This window comes from Syngnathus floridae, chromosome 9 (assembly GCF_059516105.1).
Source record: "Syngnathus floridae isolate MCC-2025c chromosome 9, RoL_Sflo_1.0, whole genome shotgun sequence".
Taxonomy (NCBI): domain Eukaryota; kingdom Metazoa; phylum Chordata; class Actinopteri; order Syngnathiformes; family Syngnathidae; genus Syngnathus; species Syngnathus floridae.
The window spans coordinates 5,589,523-5,615,124 of record NC_142421.1 but is presented as its reverse complement, the minus strand read 5'-3'; the positions used below and the strand labels follow the sequence as shown (position 1 = coordinate 5,615,124).

Below are 25,602 nucleotides of genomic sequence, written 5' to 3'. Positions count from 1 at the left end.
CTCTATCGCAATCATTAAATTTTTGTCCATCCATTTCAGTCTGGTTTGGCGTTGCAACAAAGAAGGACAAAGTCAATTGACAACGGATACTTGGGACTGCCGAAAGGATCATTGGTACTTTTAAGGACTGCCAGACGTTTGGGCTGACAAAATTCTCTTGGACTCACTACATCCCAGAAGGAACCTTTTCCAGCTCCTTTCCACCGGTAGGTGTTACCTAATTATGCACACCAACAGATATCAAAATACCATTTTTTAGGGGGATATTAACTTCTTGTAATGTTGTCTTGTAATTTCAATTTTTTTTTTATGACTACATTTCTAATTGCCGCTCACACATCATTAGCAAATGTTGATCTGTGTCATCAAGCAACTGAACATTCATTTTGGCCTCATGTTGCGTCTCAGGGCGGATGACAGACAGTGTGAGTGTCAGATAACCTTTGTGAGAAATTTGGTTAGGGTGTGGAGGGTACAGATTAAGCACATTAAGTAATGGCACTGCATAGATGTGCAAAACTATTCAAAGATATTGTGTTTAAAAGGTTAATGTGTAAGGTGTGTGTACCAGTAGTGCAGCAATATTCAGAAACAAGTTATGCAAATCACACCGAGTGGCAGAGCTCTATAGGTGGTTACGTTTCAGTCAATCATTTATGTAAAATCCTCGTCACCTTAGCTTCAATTAGTTGTAGGACACTTGGTTTTGTCACGTGTATATATTTTTTGGATAGCATGCGAATGTTCATTTGAATGATCACGTTTTTCATCTGCTCTGAAAATGAATCACTCTTCTGTGTCATTGGGTGACATTATAAAAATTCCTAAAGACAAAGGTTGAGTTTTGTTTCAGATTACGATCACAAAGACAATGAAACAGGGCTCAGTCAGCTGGAAAATTGTCACAACCTTATGAAAAGGCAATAATTAATCACGGTGATGAACGATGTACACAGCACGTGCGTGATAACCCATCACGTTGAAAAAGAAAAAAAAAATGGTGCAGAATTCATGACTCTGAGCTGTGTCCATATGGATCTGATAACTTTGCTATCAGATAAGTTCAAAAAAATAAAAAGTGTAGGTTGGCATGACTCAGTGGTAGTCCCTCAACGCAAAGGTTGAAGGTTCGATCGTCGAAGTGTACATGTTTGGGCTAACCAGTTTTTCTCAGCCTCTTGTCTTCATTGCCCAGCTGCTTGAATCATTTGTGTCTTTGAGCTTCAACTTCTATCTACCGCTGCATATTCAAATCATCTTTTCCTGTCCAGTCGTAGTGACGTGGACGTGGAGCTTAGGTTTAGTGAAAGCTTCTGTCTTCATCGCATCCGCCACCAAGCAGTCTAAGAGGGCCACCGTATAAAAGAAACCATCTCATTTCAGTAAGTAATGGAAACTGATCATGATGACTTTGGAAGGCGTCATCTTCCTCACATTAGGTGCCACGCTAAGCTACATTCAGGGTTCGGTTTAACTTAAACATTTGATGCAGTAGTTAAACCATGCTTTCAGTGAGCAACATGATTTTGAACCTTTTATTTAAGCTTTTAGCATGGACACCTAATTTTCATCGATTGATGATGGGGAACGAGGAAAGTCTGGGCTTCCCTGTTTAAGCAGCTGCCTCCATGACCCAACCCCGAAAAATTGCTAGAAATTAAATGGATGATGAATAGTTATTAATGTGACACATATTTATTGACTGTTTCCAGGACATCATATGCCACGATGATCACTTTCAGAATATTCACCGTTCTCCTTCTCCTTGTCAGTAAGTATTCAATCTCCCAACTAACATGTAACAAACAATAAGAAAAAAGTCATCATGAAACATTGTTGTCAACACATTAACACAGGAATCAACAGTCTACCAACAAGGAGAAAATGGCCAAGGATGATAGAGGAGAATTTAGGACCAGAAGACGACCACAAGGATGATACAGTTTTTTTACCGGAGGCCAGCCAACATAGTCTTAATGTTCCCTCAGAAAGCTCACGCAAATATGACACCACAAATAGAAGGAATTCCCATGACGTCACAAATGACAAACTGAACGCATATGAAGAAAATATCCCTTGCCGGAATACCAGTGACTCTACTCATGAAAAAAGACCGTCTTGTCGACATACCCCTGACTCCAATCATAAAAAACAAAAGCCTTGCCGACATAACCATGGCTCCATTCATAAAAAACCTCCTTGCCGGCATACCAGTGACTACCCCGATAAAAAACAACCCCCTTGCCGGCATGCCCATCACTCAGGCCATAAAGGAAACCCTTGCCGGCATGCCCATCACTCAGGCCATAAAGGAAACCCTTGCCGGCATGCCCATCACTCAGGCCATAAAGGAAAAAAACCTTGCAAGCATACCCATGAAAAAGAAGACAATGACTCTGTCTTTTATGAACTTCACCCTTGCCCGCCGAAAAACTTCACAACACCAGCAACGCAGACAACTTCAAGTGAAACAACAAGTGATATCACGCTAAGCAGTGAAAGCACCCTCTCAAGCGACAGCACGCTGAACAGTGGCAGCACTCTCTCCACCGATAGTACGCTGTCCAGCGAAAGCACGCAAAACGATGACAGCACTCTTTCCAGCGACAGCACGCTAAGCAGTGACAGCACCCTCTCTAGCGATAGCACGCTAAGCAGTGAGAGCACCCTCTCTAGCGATAGCACCCTGTCCAGCGACAGCACGCTAAGCAGTGACACCACACTCTCTAGCGATAGCACCCTGTCCAGTGATACCACGCTAAGCAGTCAGAGCACCCTCTCCAGCGATAGCACCCTCTCTAGCGATAGCACCCTCTCTAGTGATAGCACCTTGTCCAGCGATAGCACCCTCTCTAGCGATAGCACCCTCTCTAGCGATAGCACCCTGTCCAGCGACAGCACGCTAAGCAGTGACACCACCCTCTCGAGTGATAGCACCCTGTCCAGTGATAGCACGCTAAGCAGTGACACCACCCTTTCTAGCGATAGTACGCTAAGCAGTGACAGCACCCCCTCTACTGATAGCACGCTAAGCAGTGACAGCACCCTCTCTAGCGATAGCACCCTGTCTAGCGATAGCACCCTGTCCAGCGACAGCACGCTAAGCAGTGACACCACCCTCTCTAGCGATAGCACCTTGTCCAGTGAAGGCCCGCCAATCAGTGAAACCACCCTCTCTAGCGATAGCACCCTCTCTAGTGATAGCACTTTGTCCAGCGATAGCACCCTCTCTAGCGATAGCACCCTCTCTAGCGATAGCACCCTGTCCAGCGACAGCACGCTAAGCAGTGACACCACCCTCTCGAGTGATAGCACCCTGTCCAGTGATAGCACGCTAAGCAGTGACACCACCCTTTCTAGCGATAGTACGCTAAGCAGTGACAGCACCCTCTCTACTGATAGCACGCTAAGCAGTGACAGCACCCTCTCTAGCGATAGCACCCTGTCTAGCGATAGCACCCTGTCCAGCGACAGCACGCTAAGCAGTGACACCACCCTCTCTAGCGATAGCACCTTGTCCAGTGAAGGCCCGCCAATCAGTGAAACCACCCTCTCTAGCGATAGCACCCTGTCCAGTGATAGCACGCTAAGCAGTGAAAGCACCCTCTCGAGCGATAGTACCCTCTCTAGCGATAGCACCCTCCCTAGCGTAAGCACCCTGTCTAGCATGAGCACGCAAAGCAGTGACAGCACCCTCTCCAGCGATAGCACCCTTTCTAGCGATAGCACCCTTTCCAGTGACAGCACACTCTCTAGCGATACCACCCTCTCTAGCGATAGCACCCTCTCTAGCGATAGCACCCTTTCCAGTGACAGCACCCTCTCTAGCGATACCACCGTCTCTAGCGATAGCACCCTCTCCAGTGATAGCACCCTGTCCAGCGATAGCACCCTGTCCAGCGGTAGCACTCTAAGCAGTGACAGCACCCTCTCAAGCGATAGCACGCTAAGCAGTGACAGCACTCTTTCCGGCGACAGCACGTTAAGCAGTGACAGCACCCTCTCTAGCGATAGTACACTCTCTAGTGATAGCACCCTTTCCAGTGACAGCACACTCTCTAGCGATACCACCCTCTCTAGCGATAGCACCCTGTCCAGCGATAGCACCCTCTCTAGCGATAGCACCCTTTCCAGTGACAGCACACTCTCTAGCGATAGCACCCTCTCTAGGGATAGCACCCTGTCCAGCGATAGCACCCTGTCCAGCGATAGCACCCTGTCCAGCGGTAGCACTCCAAGCAGTGACAGCACCCTCTCAAGCGATAGCACGCTCAGCAGTGACAGCACTCTTTCCAGCGACAGCACGTTCAGCAGTGACAGCACCCTCTCTAGCGATAGCACCCTCTCTAGTGATAGCACCCTTTCCAGTGACAGCACACTCTCTAGCGATACCACCCTCTCCAGCGATAGCACCTTGTCCAGCGATAGCACCCTCTCTAGCGATAGCACCCTTTCCAGTGACAGCACACTCTCTAGCGATACCACCCTCTCTAGCGATAGCACCCTCTCTAGTGATAGCACCCTTTCCAGTGACAGCACACTCTCTAGCGATACCACCCTCTCTAGCGATAGCACCCTTTCCAGTGACAGCACCCTCTCTAGCGATAGCACCCTCCCTAGCGTAAGCACCCTGTCTAGCATGAGCACGCAAAGCAGTGACAGCACCCTCTCCAGCGATAGCACCCTTTCTAGCGATAGCACCCTTTCCAGTGACAGCACACTCTCTAGCGATACCACCCTCTCTAGCGATAGCACCCTCTCTAGCGATAGCACCCTTTCCAGTGACAGCACCCTCTCTAGCGATACCACCGTCTCTAGCGATAGCACCCTCTCCAGTGATAGCACCCTGTCCAGCGATAGCACCCTGTCCAGCGGTAGCACTCTAAGCAGTGACAGCACCCTCTCAAGCGATAGCACGCTAAGCAGTGACAGCACTCTTTCCGGCGACAGCACGTTAAGCAGTGACAGCACCCTCTCTAGCGATAGTACACTCTCTAGTGATAGCACCCTTTCCAGTGACAGCACACTCTCTAGCGATACCACCCTCTCTAGCGATAGCACCCTGTCCAGCGATAGCACCCTCTCTAGCGATAGCACCCTTTCCAGTGACAGCACACTCTCTAGCGATAGCACCCTCTCTAGCGATAGCACCCTGTCCAGCGATAGCACCCTGTCCAGCGATAGCACCCTGTCCAGCGGTAGCACTCCAAGCAGTGACAGCACCCTCTCAAGCGATAGCACGCTCAGCAGTGACAGCACTCTTTCCAGCGACAGCACGTTAAGCAGTGACAGTACCCTCTCTAGCGATAGCACCCTCTCTAGTGATAGCACCCTTTCCAGTGACAGCACACTCTCTAGCGATACCACCCTCTCTAGCGATAGCACCCTGTCCAGCGATAGCACCCTCTCTAGCGATAGCACCCTTTCCAGTGACAGTACCCTCTCTAGCGATAGCACCGTCTCTAGTGATAGCACCCTGTCCAGTGATAGCACCCTGTCCAGCGATAGCACCCTGTCCAGCGGTAGCACTCTAAGCAGTGACAGCACCCTCTCAAGCGATAGCACGCTCAGCAGTGACAGCACTCTTTCCAGCGACAGCACGTTAAGCAGTGACAGTACCCTCTCTAGCGATAGCACCCTCTCTAGTGATAGCACCCTTTCCAGTGACAGCACACTCTCTAGCGATACCACCCTCTCTAGCGATAGCACCCTGTCCAGCGATAGCACCCTCTCTAGCGATAGCACCCTTTCCAGTGACAGTACCCTCTCTAGCGATAGCACCGTCTCTAGCGATAGCACCCTGTCCAGTGATAGCACCCTGTCCAGCGATAGCACCCTGTCCAGCGGTAGCACTCTAAGCAGTGACAGCACCCTCTCAAGCGATAGCACGCTAAGCAGTGACAGCACTCTTTCCAGCGACAGCACGTTAAGCAGTGACAGCACACTCTCTAGCGATAGTACCCTCTCTAGCGATAGCACCCTTTCCAGTGACAGTACCCTCTCTAGCGATAGCACCGTCTCTAGCGATAGCACCCTGTCCAGTGATAGCACCCTGTCCAGCGATAGCACCCTGTCCAGCGGTAGCACTCTAAGCAGTGACAGCACCCTCTCAAGCGATAGCACGCTAAGCAGTGACAGCACTCTTTCCAGCGACAGCACGTTAAGCAGTGAGAGCACCCTCTCTAGCGATAGCACTGTCTCTAGCGATAGCACCCTGTCCAGTGATAGCACCCTGTCCATCGATAGCACCCTGTCCAGCGGTAGCACTCTAAGCAGTGACAGCACCCTCTCAAGTGATAGCACGCTAAGCAGTGACAGCACTCTTTCCAGCGACAGCACGTTCAGCAGTGACAGCACCCTCTCTAGCGATAGTACCCTCTCTAGTGATAGCACCCTTTCCAGTGACAGCACACTCTCTAGCGATACCACCCTCTCTAGCGATAGCACCCTTTCCAGTGACAGCACCCTCTCTAGCGATAGCACCGTCTCTAGCGATAGCACCCTGTCCAGTGATAGCACCCTGTCCAGCGATAGCACCCTGTCCAGCGGTAGCACTCTAAGCAGTGACAGCACCCTCTCAAGCGATAGCACGCTCAGCAGTGACAGCACTCTTTCCAGCGACAGCACGTTAAGCAGTGACAGTACCCTCTCTAGCGATAGCACCCTCTCTAGTGATAGCACCCTTTCCAGTGACAGCACACTCTCTAGCGATACCACCCTCTCTAGCGATAGCACCCTGTCCAGCGATAGCACCCTCTCTAGCGATAGCACCCTTTCCAGTGACAGTACCCTCTCTAGCGATAGCACCGTCTCTAGTGATAGCACCCTGTCCAGTGATAGCACCCTGTCCAGCGATAGCACCCTGTCCAGCGGTAGCACTCTAAGCAGTGACAGCACCCTCTCAAGCGATAGCACGCTCAGCAGTGACAGCACTCTTTCCAGCGACAGCACGTTAAGCAGTGACAGTACCCTCTCTAGCGATAGCACCCTCTCTAGTGATAGCACCCTTTCCAGTGACAGCACACTCTCTAGCGATACCACCCTCTCTAGCGATAGCACCCTGTCCAGCGATAGCACCCTCTCTAGCGATAGCACCCTTTCCAGTGACAGTACCCTCTCTAGCGATAGCACCGTCTCTAGCGATAGCACCCTGTCCAGTGATAGCACCCTGTCCAGCGATAGCACCCTGTCCAGCGGTAGCACTCTAAGCAGTGACAGCACCCTCTCAAGCGATAGCACGCTAAGCAGTGACAGCACTCTTTCCAGCGACAGCACGTTAAGCAGTGACAGCACACTCTCTAGCGATAGTACCCTCTCTAGTGATAGCACCCTTTCCAGTGACAGCACACTCTCAAGCGATAGCACCCTCTCTAGCGATAGCACCCTTTCTAGCGATAGCACCCTGTCCAGCGATAGCACCCTGTCCAGCGGTAGCACTCTAAGCAGTGACAGTACCCTCTCAAGCGATAGCACGCTAAGCAGTGACAGCACTCTTTCCAGCGACAGCACGTTCAGCAGTGACAGCACCCTCTCTAGCGATAGCACCCTCCCTAGCGATAGCACCCTTTCCAGTGACAGCACCCTCTCTAGCGATAGCACCGTCTCTAGCGATAGCACCCTGTCCAGTGATAGCACCCTCTCCAGTGATAGCACCCTGTCCAGCGATAGCACCCTGTCCAGCGGTAGCACTCTAAGCAGTGACAGCACCCTCTCAAGTGATAGCACGCTAAGCAGTGACAGCACTCTTTCCAGCGACAGCACGTTAAGCAGTGACAGCACCCTCTCTAGCGATAGCACCGTCTCTAGCGATAGCACCCTGTCCAGTGATAGCACCGTCTCTAGCGATAGCACCCTGTCCAGTGATAGCACCCTGTCCAGCGATAGCACCCTGTCCAGCGGTAGCACTCTAAGCAGTGACAGCACCCTCTCAAGTGATAGCACACTAAGCAGTGACAGCACTCTTTCCAGCGACAGCACGTTAAGCAGTGACAGCACCCTCTCTAGCGATAGCACCCTCTCTAGTGATAGCACCCTTTCCAGTGACAGCACACTCTCTAGCGATACCACCCTCTCTAGCGATAGCACCCTGTCCAGCGATAGCACCCTCTCTAGCGATAGCACCCTTTCCAGTGACAGCACACTCTCCAGCGATAGCACCGTCTCTAGCGATAGCACCCTTTCTAGCGATAGCACCCTGTCCAGCGATAGCACCCTGTCCAGCGGTAGCACTCTAAGCAGTGACAGCACCCTCTCAAGCGATAGCACGCTAAGCAGTGACAGCACTCTTTCCAGCGACAGCACGTTAAGCAGTGACAGCACCCTCTCTAGCGATAGTACCCTCTCTAGTGATAGCACCCTTTCCAGTGACAGCACACTCTCTAGCGATACCACCCTCTCTAGCGATAGCACCCTTTCCAGTGACAGCACCCTCTCTAGCGATAGCACCGTCTCTAGCGATAGCACCCTGTCCAGTGATAGCACCCTGTCCAGCGATAGCACCCTGTCCAGCGGTAGCACTCTAAGCAGTGACAGCACCCTCTCAAGCGATAGCACGCTCAGCAGTGACAGCACTCTTTCCAGCGACAGCACGTTAAGCAGTGACAGTACCCTCTCTAGCGATAGCACCCTCTCTAGTGATAGCACCCTTTCCAGTGACAGCACACTCTCTAGCGATACCACCCTCTCTAGCGATAGCACCCTGTCCAGCGATAGCACCCTCTCTAGCGATAGCACCCTTTCCAGTGACAGTACCCTCTCTAGCGATAGCACCGTCTCTAGTGATAGCACCCTGTCCAGTGATAGCACCCTGTCCAGCGATAGCACCCTGTCCAGCGGTAGCACTCTAAGCAGTGACAGCACCCTCTCAAGCGATAGCACGCTCAGCAGTGACAGCACTCTTTCCAGCGACAGCACGTTAAGCAGTGACAGTACCCTCTCTAGCGATAGCACCCTCTCTAGTGATAGCACCCTTTCCAGTGACAGCACACTCTCTAGCGATACCACCCTCTCTAGCGATAGCACCCTGTCCAGCGATAGCACCCTCTCTAGCGATAGCACCCTTTCCAGTGACAGTACCCTCTCTAGCGATAGCACCGTCTCTAGTGATAGCACCCTGTCCAGTGATAGCACCCTGTCCAGCGATAGCACCCTGTCCAGCGGTAGCACTCTAAGCAGTGACAGCACCCTCTCAAGTGATAGCACGCTAAGCAGTGACAGCACTCTTTCTAGCGATAGCACGTTCAGCAGTGACAGCACCCTCTCTAGTGATAGCACCCTTTCCAGTGACAGCACACTCTCTAGCGATACCACCCTCTCTAGCGATAGCACCCTGTCCAGCGATAGCACCCTGTCCAGCGGTAGCACTCTAAGCAGTGACAGCACCCTCTCAAGCGATAGCACGCTAAGCAGTGACAGCACTCTTCCCAGCGACAGCACGTTAAGCAGTGACAGCACCCTCTCTAGCGATAGTACCCTCTCTAGTGATAGCACCCTTTCCAGTGACAGCACACTCTCTAGCGATACCACCCTCTCTAGCGATAGCACCCTGTCCAGCGATAGCACCCTCCCTAGCGATAGCACCCTTTCCAGTGACAGCACACTCTCTAGCGATAGCACCCTCTCTAGCGATAGCACCCTTTCTAGCGATAGCACCCTGTCCAGTGATAGCACCCTGTCCAGCGGTAGCACTCTAAGCAGTGACAGCACCTTCTCAAGCGATAGCACGCTCAGCAGTGACAGCACTCTTTCCAGCGACAGCACGTTAAGCAGTGACAGCACCCTCTCTAGCGATAGCACCCTCTCTAGCGATAGCACCCTTTCTAGTGACAGCACACTCTCTAGCGATAACACCCTCTCTAGCGATAGCACCCTGTCCAGTGATAGCACCCTGTCCAGCGATAGCACCCTGTCCAGCGGTAGCACTCTAAGCAGTGACAGCACCCTCTCAAGTGATAGCACTCTAAGCAGTGACAGCACTCTTTCCAGCGACAGCACGTTCAGCAGTGACAGCACCCTCTCTAGCGATAGCACCCTCTCTAGCGATAGCACCCTTTCCAGTGACAGCACACTCTCTAGCGATACCACCCTCTCTAGCGATAGCACCCTGTCCAGCGATAGCACCCTCTCTAGCGATAGCACCCTTTCCAGTGACAGCACACTCTCCAGCGATAGCACCCTCTCTAGCGATAGCACCCTTTCTAGCGATAGCACCCTGTTTAGCGATAGCACCCTGTCCAGCGGTAGCACTCTAAGCAGTGACAGCACCCTCTCAAGCGATAGCACGCTCAGCAGTGACAGCACTCTTTCCAGCGACAGCACGTTCAGCAGTGACAGCACCCTCTCTAGCGATAGCACCCTCCCTAGCGATAGCACCCTTTCCAGTGACAGCACCCTCTCTAGCGATAGCACCGTCTCTAGCGATAGCACCCTGTCCAGTGATAGCACCCTGTCCAGCGATAGCACCCTGTCCAGCGGTAGCACTCTAAGCAGTGACAGCACCCTCTCAAGCGATAGCACGCTAAGCAGTGACAGCACTCTTTCCAGCGACAGCACGTTAAGCAGTGACAGCACCCTCTCTAGCGATAGTACCCTCTCGAGTGATAGCACCCTTTCCAGTGACAGCACACTCTCTAGCGATACCACCCTCTCTAGCGATAGCACCCTGTCCAGCGATAGCACCCTGTCCAGCGGTAGCACTCTAAGCAGTGACAGCACCCTCTCAAGCGATAGCACGCTAAGCAGTGACAGCACTCTTCCCAGCGACAGCACGTTAAGCAGTGACAGCACCCTCTCTAGCGATAGTACCCTCTCTAGTGATAGCACCCTTTCCAGTGACAGCACACTCTCTAGCGATACCACCCTCTCTAGCGATAGCACCCTGTCCAGCGATAGCACCCTCCCTAGCGATAGCACCCTTTCCAGTGACAGCACCCTCTCTAGCGATAGCACCGTCTCTAGCGATAGCACCCTGTCCAGTGATAGCACCCTGTCCAGCGATAGCACCCTGTCCAGCGGTAGCACTCTAAGCAGTGACAGCACCCTCTCAAGCGATAGCACGCTAAGCAGTGACAGCACTCTTTCCAGCGACAGCACGTTAAGCAGTGACAGCACCCTCTCTAGCGATAGCACCCTCTCTAGTGTTAGCACCCTTTCCAGTGACAGCACATTCTCTAGCGATACCACCCTCTCTAGCGATAGCACCCTGTCCAGCGATAGCACCCTCTCTAGCGATAGCACCCTTTCCAGTGACAGCACCCTCTCTAGCGATACCACCCTCTCTAGCGATAGCACCTTGTCCAGCGATAGCACCCTCTCTAGCGATAGCACCCTTTCCAGTGACAGCACACTCTCTAGCGATAGCACCCTCTCTAGCGATAGCACCCTTTCTAGCGATAGCACCCTGTCCAGTGACAGCACCCTCTCTAGCGATAGCACTGTCTCTAGCGATAGCACCCTATCCAGTGATAGCACCCTGTCCAGCGATAGCACCCTGTCCAGCGGTAGCACTCTAAGCAGTGACAGCACCCTCTCAAGCGATAGCACGCTCAGCAGTGACAGCACTCTTTCCAGCGACAGCACGTTAAGCAGTGACAGCACCCTCTCTAGCGATAGCACCCTCTCTAGCGATAGCACCCTTTCCAGTGACAGCACACTCTCTAGCGATACCACCCTCTCTAGCGATAGCACCCTGTCCAGCGATAGCACCCTCTCTAGCGATAGCACCCTTTCCAGTGACAGCACACTCTCTAGCGATAGCACCCTCTCTAGCGATAGCACCCTGTCCAGCGATAGCACCCTGTCCAGCGATAGCACCCTGTCCAGCGGTAGCACTCCAAGCAGTGACAGCACCCTCTCAAGCGATAGCACGCTCAGCAGTGACAGCACTCTTTCCAGCGACAGCACGTTCAGCAGTGACAGCACCCTCTCTAGCGATAGCACCCTCTCTAGCGATAGCACCCTTTCCAGTGACAGCACACTCTCTAGCGATACCACCCTCTCTAGCGATAGCACCCTGTCCAGCGATAGCACCCTCTCTAGCGATAGCACCCTTTCCAGTGACAGCACACTCTCTAGCGATAGCACCCTCTCTAGCGATAGCACCCTTTCTAGCGATAGCACCCTGTCCAGCGATAGCACCCTGTCCAGCGGTAGCACTCCAAGCAGTGACAGCACCCTCTCAAGCGATAGCACGCTCAGCAGTGACAGCACTCTTTCCAGCGACAGCACGTTCAGCAGTGACAGCACCCTCTCTAGCGATAGCACCCTCCCTAGCGATAGCACCCTTTCCAGTGACAGCACCCTCTCTAGCGATAGCACCGTTTCTAGCGATAGCACCCTGTCCAGTGATAGCACCCTGTCCAGCGATAGCACCCTGTCCAGCGGTAGCACTCTAAGCAGTGACAGCACCCTCTCAAGCGATAGCACGCTCAGCAGTGACAGCACTCTTTCCAGCGACAGCACGTTAAGCAGTGACAGCACCCTCTCTAGCGATAGCACCCTTTCTAGCGATAGCACCCTTTCCAGTGACAGCACACTCTCTAGCGATACCACCCTCTCTAGCGATAGCACCCTGTCCAGCGATAGCACCCTCTCTAGCGATAGCACCCTTTCCAGTGACAGCACACTCTCCAGCGATAGCACCCTCTCTAGCGATAGCACCCTTTCTAGCGATAGCACCCTGTCCAGCGATAGCACCCTGTCCAGCGGTAGCACTCTAAGCAGTGACAGCACCCTCTCAAGCGATAGCACGCTAAGTAGTGACAGCACTCTTTCCAGTGACAGCACGTTAAGCAGTGACAGCACCCTCTCTAGCGACAGCACCCTCTCTAGCGATAGCACCCTTTCCAGTGACAGCACCCTCTCTAGCGATAGCACCGTCTCTAGCGATAGCACCCTCTCCAGTGATAGCACCCTGTCCAGCGATAGCACCCTGTCCAGCGGTAGCACTCTAAGCAGTGACAGCACCCTCTCAAGTGATAGCACGCTAAGCAGTGACAGCACTCTTTCCAGCGACAGCACGTTAAGCAGTGACAGCACCCTCTCTAGCGACAGCACCCTCTCTAGCGATAGCACCCTTTCCAGTGACAGCACCCTCTCTAGCGATAGCACCGTCTCTAGCGATAGCACCCTGTCCAGTGATAGCACCCTGTCCAGCGTTAGCACCCTGTCCAGCGGTAGCACTCTAAGCAGTGACAGCACCCTCTCAAGCGATAGCACGCTCAGCAGTGACAGCACTCTTTCCAGCGACAGCACGTTAAGCAGTGACAGCACCCTCTCTAGCGATAGCACCCTTTCCAGTGACAGCACACTCTCTAGCGATACCACCCTCTCTAGCGATAGCACCCTGTCCAGCGATAGCACCCTCTCTAGCGATAGCACCCTTTCCAGTGACAGCACACTCTCCAGCGATAGCACCCTCTCTAGCGATAGCACCCTGTCCAGCGATAGCACCCTCTCTAGCGATACCACCCTTTCCAGTGACAGCACCCTCTCTAGCGATAGCACCGTCTCTAGCGATAGCACCCTGTCCAGTGATAGCACCCTGTCCAGCGATAGCACCCTGTCTGGCGGTAGCACTCTAAGCAGTGACAGCACCCTCTCAAGTGATAGCACGCTAAGCAGTGACAGCACTCTTTCCAGCGACAGCACGTTAAGCAGTGACAGCACCCTCTCTAGCGATAGCACCCTCTCTAGTGTTAGCACCCTTTCCAGTGACAGCACATTCTCTAGCGATACCACCCTCTCTAGCGATAGCACCCTGTCCAGCGATAGCACCCTCTCTAGCGATAGCACCCTTTCCAGTGACAGCACACTCTCTAGCGAGAGCACCCTCTCTAGCGATAGCACGCTTTCTAGCGATAGCACCCTGTCCAGCGATAGCGCCCTGTCCAGCGGTAGCACTCTAAGCAGTGACAGCACCCTCTCAAGTGATAGCACGCTAAGCAGTGACAGCACTCTTTCCAGCGACAGCACGTTCAGCAGTGACAGCACCCTCTCTAGCGATAGCACCCTCTCGAGTGATAGCACCCTTTCCAGTGACAGCACACTCTCTAGCGATACCACCCTCTCTAGCGATAGCACCCTGTCCAGCGATAGCACCCTCTCTAGCGATAGCACCCTTTCCAGTGACAGCACACTCTCTAGCGATAGCACCGTCTCTAGCGATAGCACCCTGTCCAGTGATAGCACCCTGTCCAGCGATAGCACCCTGTCCAGCAGTAGCACTCTAAGCAGTGACAGCACCCTCTCAAGTGATAGCACGCTAAGCAGTGACAGCACTCTTTCCAGCGACAGCACGTTCAGCAGTGACAGCACCCTCTCTAGCGATAGCACCCTCTCGAGTGATAGCACCCTTTCCAGTGACAGCACACTCTCTAGCGATACCACCCTCTCTAGCGATAGCACCCTGTCCAGCGATAGCACCCTCTCTAGCGATAGCACCCTTTCCAGTGACAGCACACTCCCTAGCGATAGCACCGTCTCTAGCGATAGCACCCTGTCCAGTGATAGCACCCTGTCCAGCGATAGCACCCTGTCCAGCGGTAGCACTCTAAGCAGTGACAGCACCCTCTCAAGTGATAGCACGCTAAGCAGTGACAGCACTCTTTCCAGCGACAGCACGTTAAGCAGTGACAGTACCCTCTCTAGCGATAGCACCCTCTCTAGTGATAGCACCCTTTCCAGTGACAGCACACTCTCTAGCGATACCACCCTCTCTAGCGATAGCACCCTGTCCAGCGATAGCACCCTCTCTAGCGATACCACCCTTTCCAGTGACAGCACCCTCTCTAGCGATAGCACCGTCTCTAGCGATAGCACCCTGTCCAGTGATAGCACCCTGTCCAGCGATAGCACCCTGTCCAGCGGTAGCACTCTAAGCAGTGACAGCACCCTCTCAAGTGATAGCACGCTAAGCAGTGACAGCACTCTTTCCAGCGACAGCACGTTCAGCAGTGACAGCACCCTCTCTAGCGATAGCACCCTCTCGAGTGATAGCACCCTTTCCAGTGACAGCACACTCTCTAGCGATACCACCCTCTCTAGCGATAGCACCCTGTCCAGCGATAGCACCCTCTCTAGCGATAGCACCCTTTCCAGTGACAGCACACTCTCTAGCGATAGCACCCTCTCTAGCGATAGCACCCTTTCTAGCGATAGCACCCTGTCCAGCGAGAGCACCCTGTCCAGCGGTAGCACTCTAAGCAGTGACAGCACCTTCTCAAGCGATAGCACGCTCAGCAGTGACAGCACCCTCTCTAGCGATAGCACCCTCTCTAGCGATAGCACCCTTTCCAGTGACAGCACCCTCTCTAGCGATAGCACCGTCTCTAGCGATAGCACCCTGTCCAGTGATAGCACCCTGTCCAGCGATAGCACCCTGTCCAGCGGTAGCACTCTAAGCAGTGACAGCACCCTCTCAAGTGATAGCACGCTAAGCAGTGACAGCACTCTTTCCAGCGACAGCACGTTCAGCAGTGACAGCACCCTCTCTAGCGATAGCACCCTCTCGAGTGATAGCACCCTTTCCAGTGACAGCACACTCTCTAGCGATACCACCCTCTCTAGCGATAGCACCCTGTCCAGCGATAGCACCCTCTCTAGCGATAGCACCCTTTCCAGTGACAGCACACTCTCTAGCGATAGCACCCTCTCTAGCGATAGCACCCTTTCTAGCGATAGCACCCTGTCCAGCGATAGCACCCTGTCCAGCGGTAGCACTCTAAGCAGTGACAGCACCTTCTCAAGCGATAGCACGCTCAGCAGTGACAGCACCCTCTCTAGCGATAGCACCCTCTCTAGCGATAGCACCCTTTCCAGTGACAGCACCCTCTCTAGCGATAGCACCGTCTCTAGCGATAGCACCCTGTCCAGTGATAGCACCCTGTCCAGCGATAGCACCCTGTCCAGCGGTAGCACTCTAAGCAGTGACAGCACCCTCTCAAGTGATAGCACGCTAAGCAGTGACAGCACTCTTTCCAGCGACAGCACGTTCAGCAGTGACAGCACCCTCTCTAGCGATAGCACCCTCTCGAGTGATAGCACCCTTTCCAGTGACAGCACACTCTCTAGCGATACCACCCTCTCTAGCGATAGCACCCTGTCCAGCGATAGCACCCTCTCTAGCGATAGCACCCTTTCCAGTGACAGCACACTCTCTAGCGATAGCACCCTCTCTAGCGATAGCACCCTTTCTAGCGATAGCACCCTGTCCAGCGATAGCACCCTGTCCAGCGGTAGCACTCTAAGCAGTGACAGCACCCTCTCAAGCGATAGCACGCTCAGCAGTGACAGCACCCTCTCTAGCGATAGCACCCTCTCTAGCGATAGCACCCTTTCCAGTGACAGCACCCTCTCTAGCGATAGCACCGTCTCTAGCGATAGCACCCTGTCCAGTGATAGCACCCTGTCCAGCGATAGCACCCTGTCCAGCGGTAGCACTCTAAGCAGTGACAGCACCCTCTCAAGTGATAGCACGCTAAGCAGTGACAGCACTCTTTCCAGCGACAGCACGTTCAGCAGTGACAGCACCCTCTCTAGCGATAGCACCCTCTCGAGTGATAGCACCCTTTCCAGTGACAGCACACTCTCTAGCGATACCACCCTCTCTAGTGATAGCACCCTGTCCAGCGATAGCACCCTCTCTAGCGATAGCACCCTTTCTAGTGACAGCACACTCTCTAGCGATAGCACCCTCTCTAGCGATAGCACCCTTTCTAGCGATAGCACCCTGTCCAGCGATAGCGCCCTGTCCAGCGGTAGCACTCTAAGCAGTGACAGCACCCTCTCAAGCGATAGCACGCTCAGCAGTGACAGCACTCTTTCCAGCGACAGCACGTTAAGCAGTGACAGCACCCTCTCTAGCGATAGCACCCTCTCTAGCGATAGCACCCTTTCCAGTGACAGCACCCTCGCTAGCGATAGCACCATCTCTAGCGATAGCACCCTGTCCAGTGATAGCACCCTGTCCAGCGATAGCACCCTGTCCAGCGGTAGCACTCTAAGCAGTGACAGCACCCTCTCAAGCGATAGCACGCTCAGCAGTGACAGCACTCTTTCCAGCGACAGCACGTTAAGCAGTGACAGCACCCTCTCTAGCGATAGCACCCTTTCTAGCGATAGCACCCTTTCCAGTGACAGCACACTCTCTAGCGATACCACCCTCTCTAGCGATAGCACCCTGTCCAGCGATAGCACCCTCTCTAGCGATAGCACCCTTTCCAGTGACAGCACACTCTCCAGCGATAGCACCCTCTCTAGCGATAGCACCCTTTCTAGCGATAGCACCCTGTCCAGCGATAGCACCCTGTCCAGCGGTAGCACTCTAAGCAGTGACAGCACCCTCTCAAGCGATAGCACGCTAAGTAGTGACAGCACTCTTTCCAGTGACAGCACGTTAAGCAGTGACAGCACCCTCTCTAGCGACAGCACCCTCTCTAGCGATAGCACCCTTTCCAGTGACAGCACCCTCTCTAGCGATAGCACCGTCTCTAGCGATAGCACCCTCTCCAGTGATAGCACCCTGTCCAGCGATAGCACCCTGTCCAGCGGTAGCACTCTAAGCAGTGACAGCACCCTCTCAAGTGATAGCACGCTAAGCAGTGACAGCACTCTTTCCAGCGACAGCACGTTAAGCAGTGACAGCACCCTCTCTAGCGACAGCACCCTCTCTAGCGATAGCACCCTTTCCAGTGACAGCACCCTCTCTAGCGATAGCACCGTCTCTAGCGATAGCACCCTGTCCAGTGATAGCACCCTGTCCAGCGTTAGCACCCTGTCCAGCGGTAGCACTCTAAGCAGTGACAGCACCCTCTCAAGCGATAGCACGCTCAGCAGTGACAGCACTCTTTCCAGCGACAGCACGTTAAGCAGTGACAGCACCCTCTCTAGCGATAGCACCCTTTCCAGTGACAGCACACTCTCTAGCGATACCACCCTCTCTAGCGATAGCACCCTGTCCAGCGATAGCACCCTCTCTAGCGATAGCACCCTTTCCAGTGACAGCACACTCTCCAGCGATAGCACCCTCTCTAGCGATAGCACCCTGTCCAGCGATAGCACCCTCTCTAGCGATACCACCCTTTCCAGTGACAGCACCCTCTCTAGCGATAGCACCGTCTCTAGCGATAGCACCCTGTCCAGTGATAGCACCCTGTCCAGCGATAGCACCCTGTCTGGCGGTAGCACTCTAAGCAGTGACAGCACCCTCTCAAGTGATAGCACGCTAAGCAGTGACAGCACTCTTTCCAGCGACAGCACGTTAAGCAGTGACAGCACCCTCTCTAGCGATAGCACCCTCTCTAGTGTTAGCACCCTTTCCAGTGACAGCACATTCTCTAGCGATACCACCCTCTCTAGCGATAGCACCCTGTCCAGCGATCGCACCCTCTCTAGCGATAGCACCCTTTCCAGTGACAGCACACTCTCTAGCGAGAGCACCCTCTCTAGCGATAGCACGCTTTCTAGCGATAGCACCCTGTCCAGCGATAGCGCCCTGTCCAGCGGTAGCACTCTAAGCAGTGACAGCACCCTCTCAAGTGATAGCACGCTAAGCAGTGACAGCACTCTTTCCAGCGACAGCACGTTCAGCAGTGACAGCACCCTCTCTAGCGATAGCACCCTCTCGAGTGATAGCACCCTTTCCAGTGACAGCACACTCTCTAGCGATACCACCCTCTCTAGCGATAGCACCCTGTCCAGCGATAGCACCCTCTCTAGCGATAGCACCCTTTCCAGTGACAGCACACTCTCTAGCGATAGCACCGTCTCTAGCGATAGCACCCTGTCCAGTGATAGCACCCTGTCCAGCGATAGCACCCTGTCCAGCAGTAGCACTCTAAGCAGTGACAGCACCCTCTCAAGTGATAGCACGCTAAGCAGTGACAGCACTCTTTCCAGCGACAGCACGTTCAGCAGTGACAGCACCCTCTCTAGCGATAGCACCCTCTCGAGTGATAGCACCCTTTCCAGTGACAGCACACTCTCTAGCGATACCACCCTCTCTAGCGATAGCACCCTGTCCAGCGATAGCACCCTCTCTAGCGATAGCACCCTTTCCAGTGACAGCACACTCCCTAGCGATAGCACCGTCTCTAGCGATAGCACCCTGTCCAGTGATAGCACCCTGTCCAGCGATAGCACCCTGTCCAGCGGTAGCACTCTAAGCAGTGACAGCACCCTCTCAAGTGATAGCACGCTAAGCAGTGACAGCACTCTTTCCAGCGACAGCACGTTAAGCAGTGACAGTACCCTCTCTAGCGATAGCACCCTCTCTAGTGATAGCACCCTTTCCAGTGACAGCACACTCTCTAGCGATACCACCCTCTCTAGCGATAGCACCCTGTCCAGCGATAGCACCCTCTCTAGCGATACCACCCTTTCCAGTGACAGCACCCTCTCTAGCGATAGCACCGTCTCTAGCGATAGCACCCTGTCCAGTGATAGCACCCTGTCCAGCGATAGCACCCTGTCCAGCGGTAGCACTCTAAGCAGTGACAGCACCCTCTCAAGTGATAGCACGCTAAGCAGTGACAGCACTCTTTCCAGCGACAGCACGTTCAGCAGTGACAGCACCCTCTCTAGCGATAGCACCCTCTCGAGTGATAGCACCCTTTCCAGTGACAGCACACTCTCTAGCGATACCACCCTCTCTAGCGATAGCACCCTGTCCAGCGATAGCACCCTCTCTAGCGATAGCACCCTTTCCAGTGACAGCACACTCTCTAGCGATAGCACCCTCTCTAGCGATAGCACCCTTTCTAGCGATAGCACCCTGTCCAGCGATAGCACCCTGTCCAGCGGTAGCACTCTAAGCAGTGACAGCACCTTCTCAAGCGATAGCACGCTCAGCAGTGACAGCACCCTCTCTAGCGATAGCACCCTCTCTAGCGATAGCACCCTTTCCAGTGACAGCACCCTCTCTAGCGATAGCACCGTCTCTAGCGATAGCACCCTGTCCAGTGATAGCACCCTGTCCAGCGATAGCACCCTGTCCAGCGGTAGCACTCTAAGCAGTGACAGCACCCTCTCAAGTGATAGCACGCTAAGCAGTGACAGCACTCTTTCCAGCGACAGCACGTTCAGCAGTGACAGCACCCTCTCTAGCGATAGCACCCTCTCGAGTGATAGCACCCTTTCCAGTGACAGCACACTCTCTAGCGATACCACCCTCTCTAGCGATAGCACCCTGTCCAGCGATAGCACCCTCTCTAGCGATAGCACCCTTTCCAGTGACAGCACACTCTCTAGCGATAGCACCCTCTCTAGCGATAGCACCCTTTCTAGCGATAGCACCCTGTCCAGCGATAGCACCCTGTCCAGCGGTAGCACTCTAAGCAGTGACAGCACCTTCTCAAGCGATAGCACGCTCAGCAGTGACAGCACCCTCTCTAGCGATAGCACCCTCTCTAGCGATAGCACCCTTTCCAGTGACAGCACCCTCTCTAGCGATAGCACCGTCTCTAGCGATAGCACCCTGTCCAGTGATAGCACCCTGTCCAGCGATAGCACCCTGTCCAGCGGTAGCACTCTAAGCAGTGACAGCACCCTCTCAAGTGATAGCACGCTAAGCAGTGACAGCACTCTTTCCAGCGACAGCACGTTCAGCAGTGACAGCACCCTCTCTAGCGATAGCACCCTCTCGAGTGATAGCACCCTTTCCAGTGACAGCACACTCTCTAGCGATACCACCCTCTCTAGTGATAGCACCCTGTCCAGCGATAGCACCCTCTCTAGCGATAGCACCCTTTCTAGTGACAGCACACTCTCTAGCGATAGCACCCTCTCTAGCGATAGCACCCTTTCTAGCGATAGCACCCTGTCCAGCGATAGCGCCCTGTCCAGCGGTAGCACTCTAAGCAGTGACAGCACCCTCTCAAGCGATAGCACGCTCAGCAGTGACAGCACTCTTTCCAGCGACAGCACGTTAAGCAGTGACAGCACCCTCTCTAGCGATAGCACCCTCTCTAGCGATAGCACCCTTTCCAGTGACAGCACCCTCGCTAGCGATAGCACCATCTCTAGCGATAGCACCCTGTCCAGTGATAGCACCCTGTCCAGCGATAGCACCCTGTCCAGCGGTAGCACTCTAAGCAGTGACAGCACCCTCTCAAGTGATAGCACGCTAAGCAGTGACAGCACTCTTTCCAGCGACAGCACGTTAAGCAGTGACAGCACCCTCTCTAGCGATAGTACCCTCTCTAGTGATAGCACCCTTTCCAGTGACAGCACACTCTCTAGCGATACCACCCTCTCTAGCGATAGCACCCTGTCCAGCGATAGCACCCTCTCTAGCGATAGCACCCTTTCCAGTGATAGCACACTCTCTAGCGATAGCACCCTCTCGAGCGATAGCACCCTTTCTAGCGATAGCACCCTGTCCAGCGATAGCACCCTGTCCAGCGATAGCACCGTAATTACTGACAGCCCACGTTTTCCCGAAGTTGCAATCCAAAGATCAGCGGAGACAGCCGTGGCATCATCTACTATTGCTGCATCAGCAGCAGCATCACTGGGGAGCTTAGCCGCAGCAGTGGCAGCTGTAGTATCAGGGGGCTTCGTACCAACAGAAGAAGCTGCACAAGCAGCGTCATTTGCTGCGGAACAGGCAGCCACTGCTGCATCTTCATTTTCTCTTGGCACAATAAATGCAGCTGCAGCAGCAACAGCAGCAGATAATGCAGCAGACTTATCTGAAATTGCTGCAACCAGAGCGGAAGAAGCAACGCTTCGGGCGAACGAGGACTTGGTACCAGTTGCACTTCAACTCGCCGAATTAGCAAAAAAAGCAGCAACTTTAGCAAGAATATCTGCAATGACAACTGCCGTCGGAGCGAGTGATATGTCTTCTGGACTCACTGCAGAAAATGTGGCATCTCTAATAGATGATGCAAGAATGGCAAACCAAGAGGCTGAGATGTTAGCACAAGAACTACAAGCTATACTCAATTCAGCTGAGCTGCCAGCAGATGTAGAGGCCAGCGTAAGACAAGCTATAGAGGAAGCTGAAAGCTCAACTTTGTTGGTGGAACAAACAGCAGCAGAAGCTCGAAGTGCACTTGACACAGCCGAACAATCTACGGCACCAAATGACGGAAATATACAAGCTGAGTTAGCTAGTGAACTAGCTGTCCTAAAAATACAAAATGCAGCACAGGACGCAGTTGCGGCTGCACAGTCTGCGGAAACACCGTCAGAAGCTGTCCAAGCGTCAAGAGAAGCCTCCCTGGCAGCAGCAGCAGCGTCCCTCGCAGCTTCGGCGGCGACAGTTGTTGGGGCAAATACTGGAACAGATCTAAACGATCTCATCGACGGCGCCTTTGAAAGTGCAGAGGCAGCAAATCGTGTGGCTTTATTAGTCGCAAATGGAGAGGCAGAACCACTGGAGGCAAGAGATGCCGCAGCAAGAGCAGCAGATGCGGCAGAAGCAGTGGCCAACGCAGCAGAAGCAGCTGGAAGGCTTGAAGTGGAATCGGAAAGGTTCTCGCTCGAGGCGGCAAGGGTGTCACTCGACGCGGCGACGGTGGCCAGACAAGTGGCGACGGGAAGGCCAGATACATTTTCCAGCACCTCGGCAGAATTCGTGATGACATCCAGAAGGGCCGCAGAACTTTTCGGAAGTCAGTTGTCATCCATGCTGACACCTGAACTGTTTGAAGCAGTTGGTGATGCAGAGCAAGTCGCCTTGCTGGCAGAAGCTACAGGCATCGTAGCAGGAGCCACCGAGAATTTCGAGGACGCAAGAAGCTTAGGAAGATCTGCGAGCACAATAACCCGAACAGGGATAGACCTGATGCAAAACGTCATGAACAGAACAACACTGAGCCTGGCACAAGACTCGTTAGTGGTCGGCTTCGTAGCTTCGGCTGCAGCTATAACCGCAACGAGCTCGGCGGCGGCGGCCGGAACAGGAGCAGAATCAGCAGCCAGAGACGCATTAACCGCCGCACAGGAAGCGGCGAGCTCTGCCACCTCACTGAGTAACAGTGAAGTTTCCCTGAACTCGACAGTGAACGCCGGACTTGCGGCATCTCTCGCAGCCAATAACGCAGCCGATGCGGCCCTGGCCGTATCACAAAATGGCTCAGGCCTTGAAGTGCAGTTGGCTCGCCTGGCAATGGAGGCGGCTGAAATAGCGTCCAGGGCAACAAGAGCGGCACAATCTGTTGCCTCTGGTCAAGCAACGACGGAAACAATTATAGAAGCCCACCAAGTGGCCAGAGAAATCAACAATGAGTGGAGGATGTTTACAAGGAGGTTGCAAGACACGGTGACTGGTGCTTCGGAGCCATGCACGGAGATTATTCTGGATCCGCTGGCCATCCTATCTGTGGGGTCCACAGGGCAGGTGTGCACTGACTTAACCAGACAAGCGGCAGTGTTGGCTGTGATAGTAACCACGCCAGGCCGTCGCCTCAACACCCAGACGGCCACCATGCGGGCTCTGGCGTCAGCGACGGCCTCGTCTGCAAATATCGCAGTGCGAACGGCAGACGCGTCGTTGGCCAAGGCTACGTTTATAAACGGCGCCAACGTACAGACGCTCTCATTCACCACCATGATCGCCGCTGTTGTGTTCACATTGCTTTTGTGAAGCGTGTTTTAAAATCTCGTTTAGAAAGCCATCTATTTATGTTTGTGATCAAATGTATGTCTCATATATGCGGTTTATCATTTATTCAGTAACGCTGCTTATATATAAATGTACTTATCTGTTGTTATGAAAGTCAGTGCAAACAAAACAGTGAAGCGCACGACTTGCGCTTCAACTTCCGCCGTGTTTTGCAATTGTGTGTAAGATAAAAATTTAACTAAATAAGTTTGACTCTTCCACTTATATACGACCGTGAAGCTTCTTAAAGGATTATGTGTGTTTGTAAATACTGCACTTTACTTGAAAATTGCTCCGTACATTCTGTTTTTGGAGACACCAGTTGTCTTCATATAAGAAGTCGCTCTCCTTTCAAAACAGCTCCTGAATACCATCCATTCATTATTTGAAACGCCTGTCCCCACGGGGGTCACGGGCATGCTGGAGCCTATCCCAGCAGTCATCGGGCAGTAGGCGGGGGACACCCTGGACTGGTTGCCAGCCAATCGCAGGGCACACAGAGACAAACAGTTACTCGCACTCACACAAGGGACAATTTTGGAGTGCTCAATTGGCCTTAAAAGCATGTTTCTGGGATGTAGGAGGAAACCGGAGTGCCCGGAGAAAACCCAAACGGGCTCGGGGAGAACATGCAAACTCCACACAGGGAGGGCCGGAGGTGGAATCGAACCCGCACCCTCTTAACTGTGAGGCGGATGTGCTAACAACTTAAATTATTGTGTACTTTGTACTCCATTGCCAGTTTCAAATTTAACAATTCTTTTAAGTATTTAAACAAATGAAAAGTGGATTAGTTGGTTTTATGTGTATGACTGAGTTAATGATTATTAAACCTATTTATGGACCTAAAAAAAAAAATTGGGTGTTTGTTTTCTACAGTATGTTTGCCGCAACTCTGAAAAGTGTGACAGCCCCAACTAGTAATTCAGAAATAATAAATTGAATTGTTTTCATTTCAACTGTATATAAGCAAAGATGAAAATGAACCATTTACAACTAAAAGTGTGAAAACATTTATTTTTATTAGTTTGATTGGAGTCCCTGCTTTGATATAATATTAACGTCACGACCCATCTTCATTCATTTCCGTGTGTCTGTTGCCATGGTTTCTGTCTGCATCTCTGTGTACTCGCCCCTCCCCTCCTGTGTCTACTCACAATTTATGTACTAACCACAGTCACCTGCCTCTTGTTTCCTGTCACGTATTTAAGTCCTGTCTGCACGTCACTCACTTTTTTGTCAGATTTTTCATGTCTCACATGTCTGTTTTAGTCGCATCTCCTGTTTCTGTTAGTTTCGGTTCGGTTCCTGTCTGCGAGTTGTTCTGTCTGTTCCCTTCATCCTCCCTTCCAACTTCCTTTTCCCTTATAAAACCCTGGTCCAAGCTGCATTTGGTCACCTTGGCTCCATTCCGATCGTGTCTGGAGGTATGGTGATCCTAGGCAAACATATTGCAGTATCACGGCTTTAAAATTGCAGCACTAAAATGTCCTTTTAAATTGTCACTAATTTTTGTATCCATTTTTTTCAAACAGAATATGTAGATTGCATGTTAAGAACCGAGTAACTTAATTTGAAAAAAAAAAAAAAGAAAAGGAAGAAGGAAAGAGAAAAAGAAAAACAATCCTTAACATTCTTCTTAGGCAGTCACAATGTCCGATTACCGATTAACTATTTTTAGAACATACTCGTGTTGTTGTTGTTGTTGTTGTTAAGGACATGCCATTCCTTTCCAGAAAGTACAAGAATAAAGTTAATTGGACTTAATCAACTTCAACCACTCCTTCGCTCAACTCGGAAAGCACCCCATCATATTATTGCTTAGATGTCACCTCAAAATAGATACGAAAATAAATAAAGAATATACTATACGGCCAGTATTAACGATTATTGAAACCAATGCATTAAAATCATTTTCAACTGGCAACCAGCCCATAACAATAATGTCACCTTGACTTGGTCCAGCATGGGCGTGTGTGGGAGAGTGTGGGTGTGGT

General features: G+C 52.6%; 1 protein-coding gene across 1 annotated transcript; it reads left to right on the top strand.

Moving 5' to 3' along the window:
* The first annotated feature begins 10 nt into the window (after positions 1-10).
* On the top strand, positions 11-25,032 carry LOC148393114 (uncharacterized). Its single transcript, XM_088385370.1, has 8 exons — positions 11-206; positions 1,272-1,382; positions 1,713-1,771; positions 1,857-3,981; positions 4,909-5,514; positions 6,259-7,509; positions 11,551-12,372; positions 20,287-25,032. The coding sequence occupies exons 3-8, from the start codon at positions 1,729-1,731 to the stop codon at positions 23,585-23,587; spliced, it is 8,148 nt and encodes a 2,715-aa protein (XP_088241496.1). The 5' UTR covers positions 11-206; positions 1,272-1,382; positions 1,713-1,728; the 3' UTR covers positions 23,588-25,032.
* Positions 25,033-25,602: the final 570 nt, after the last annotated feature.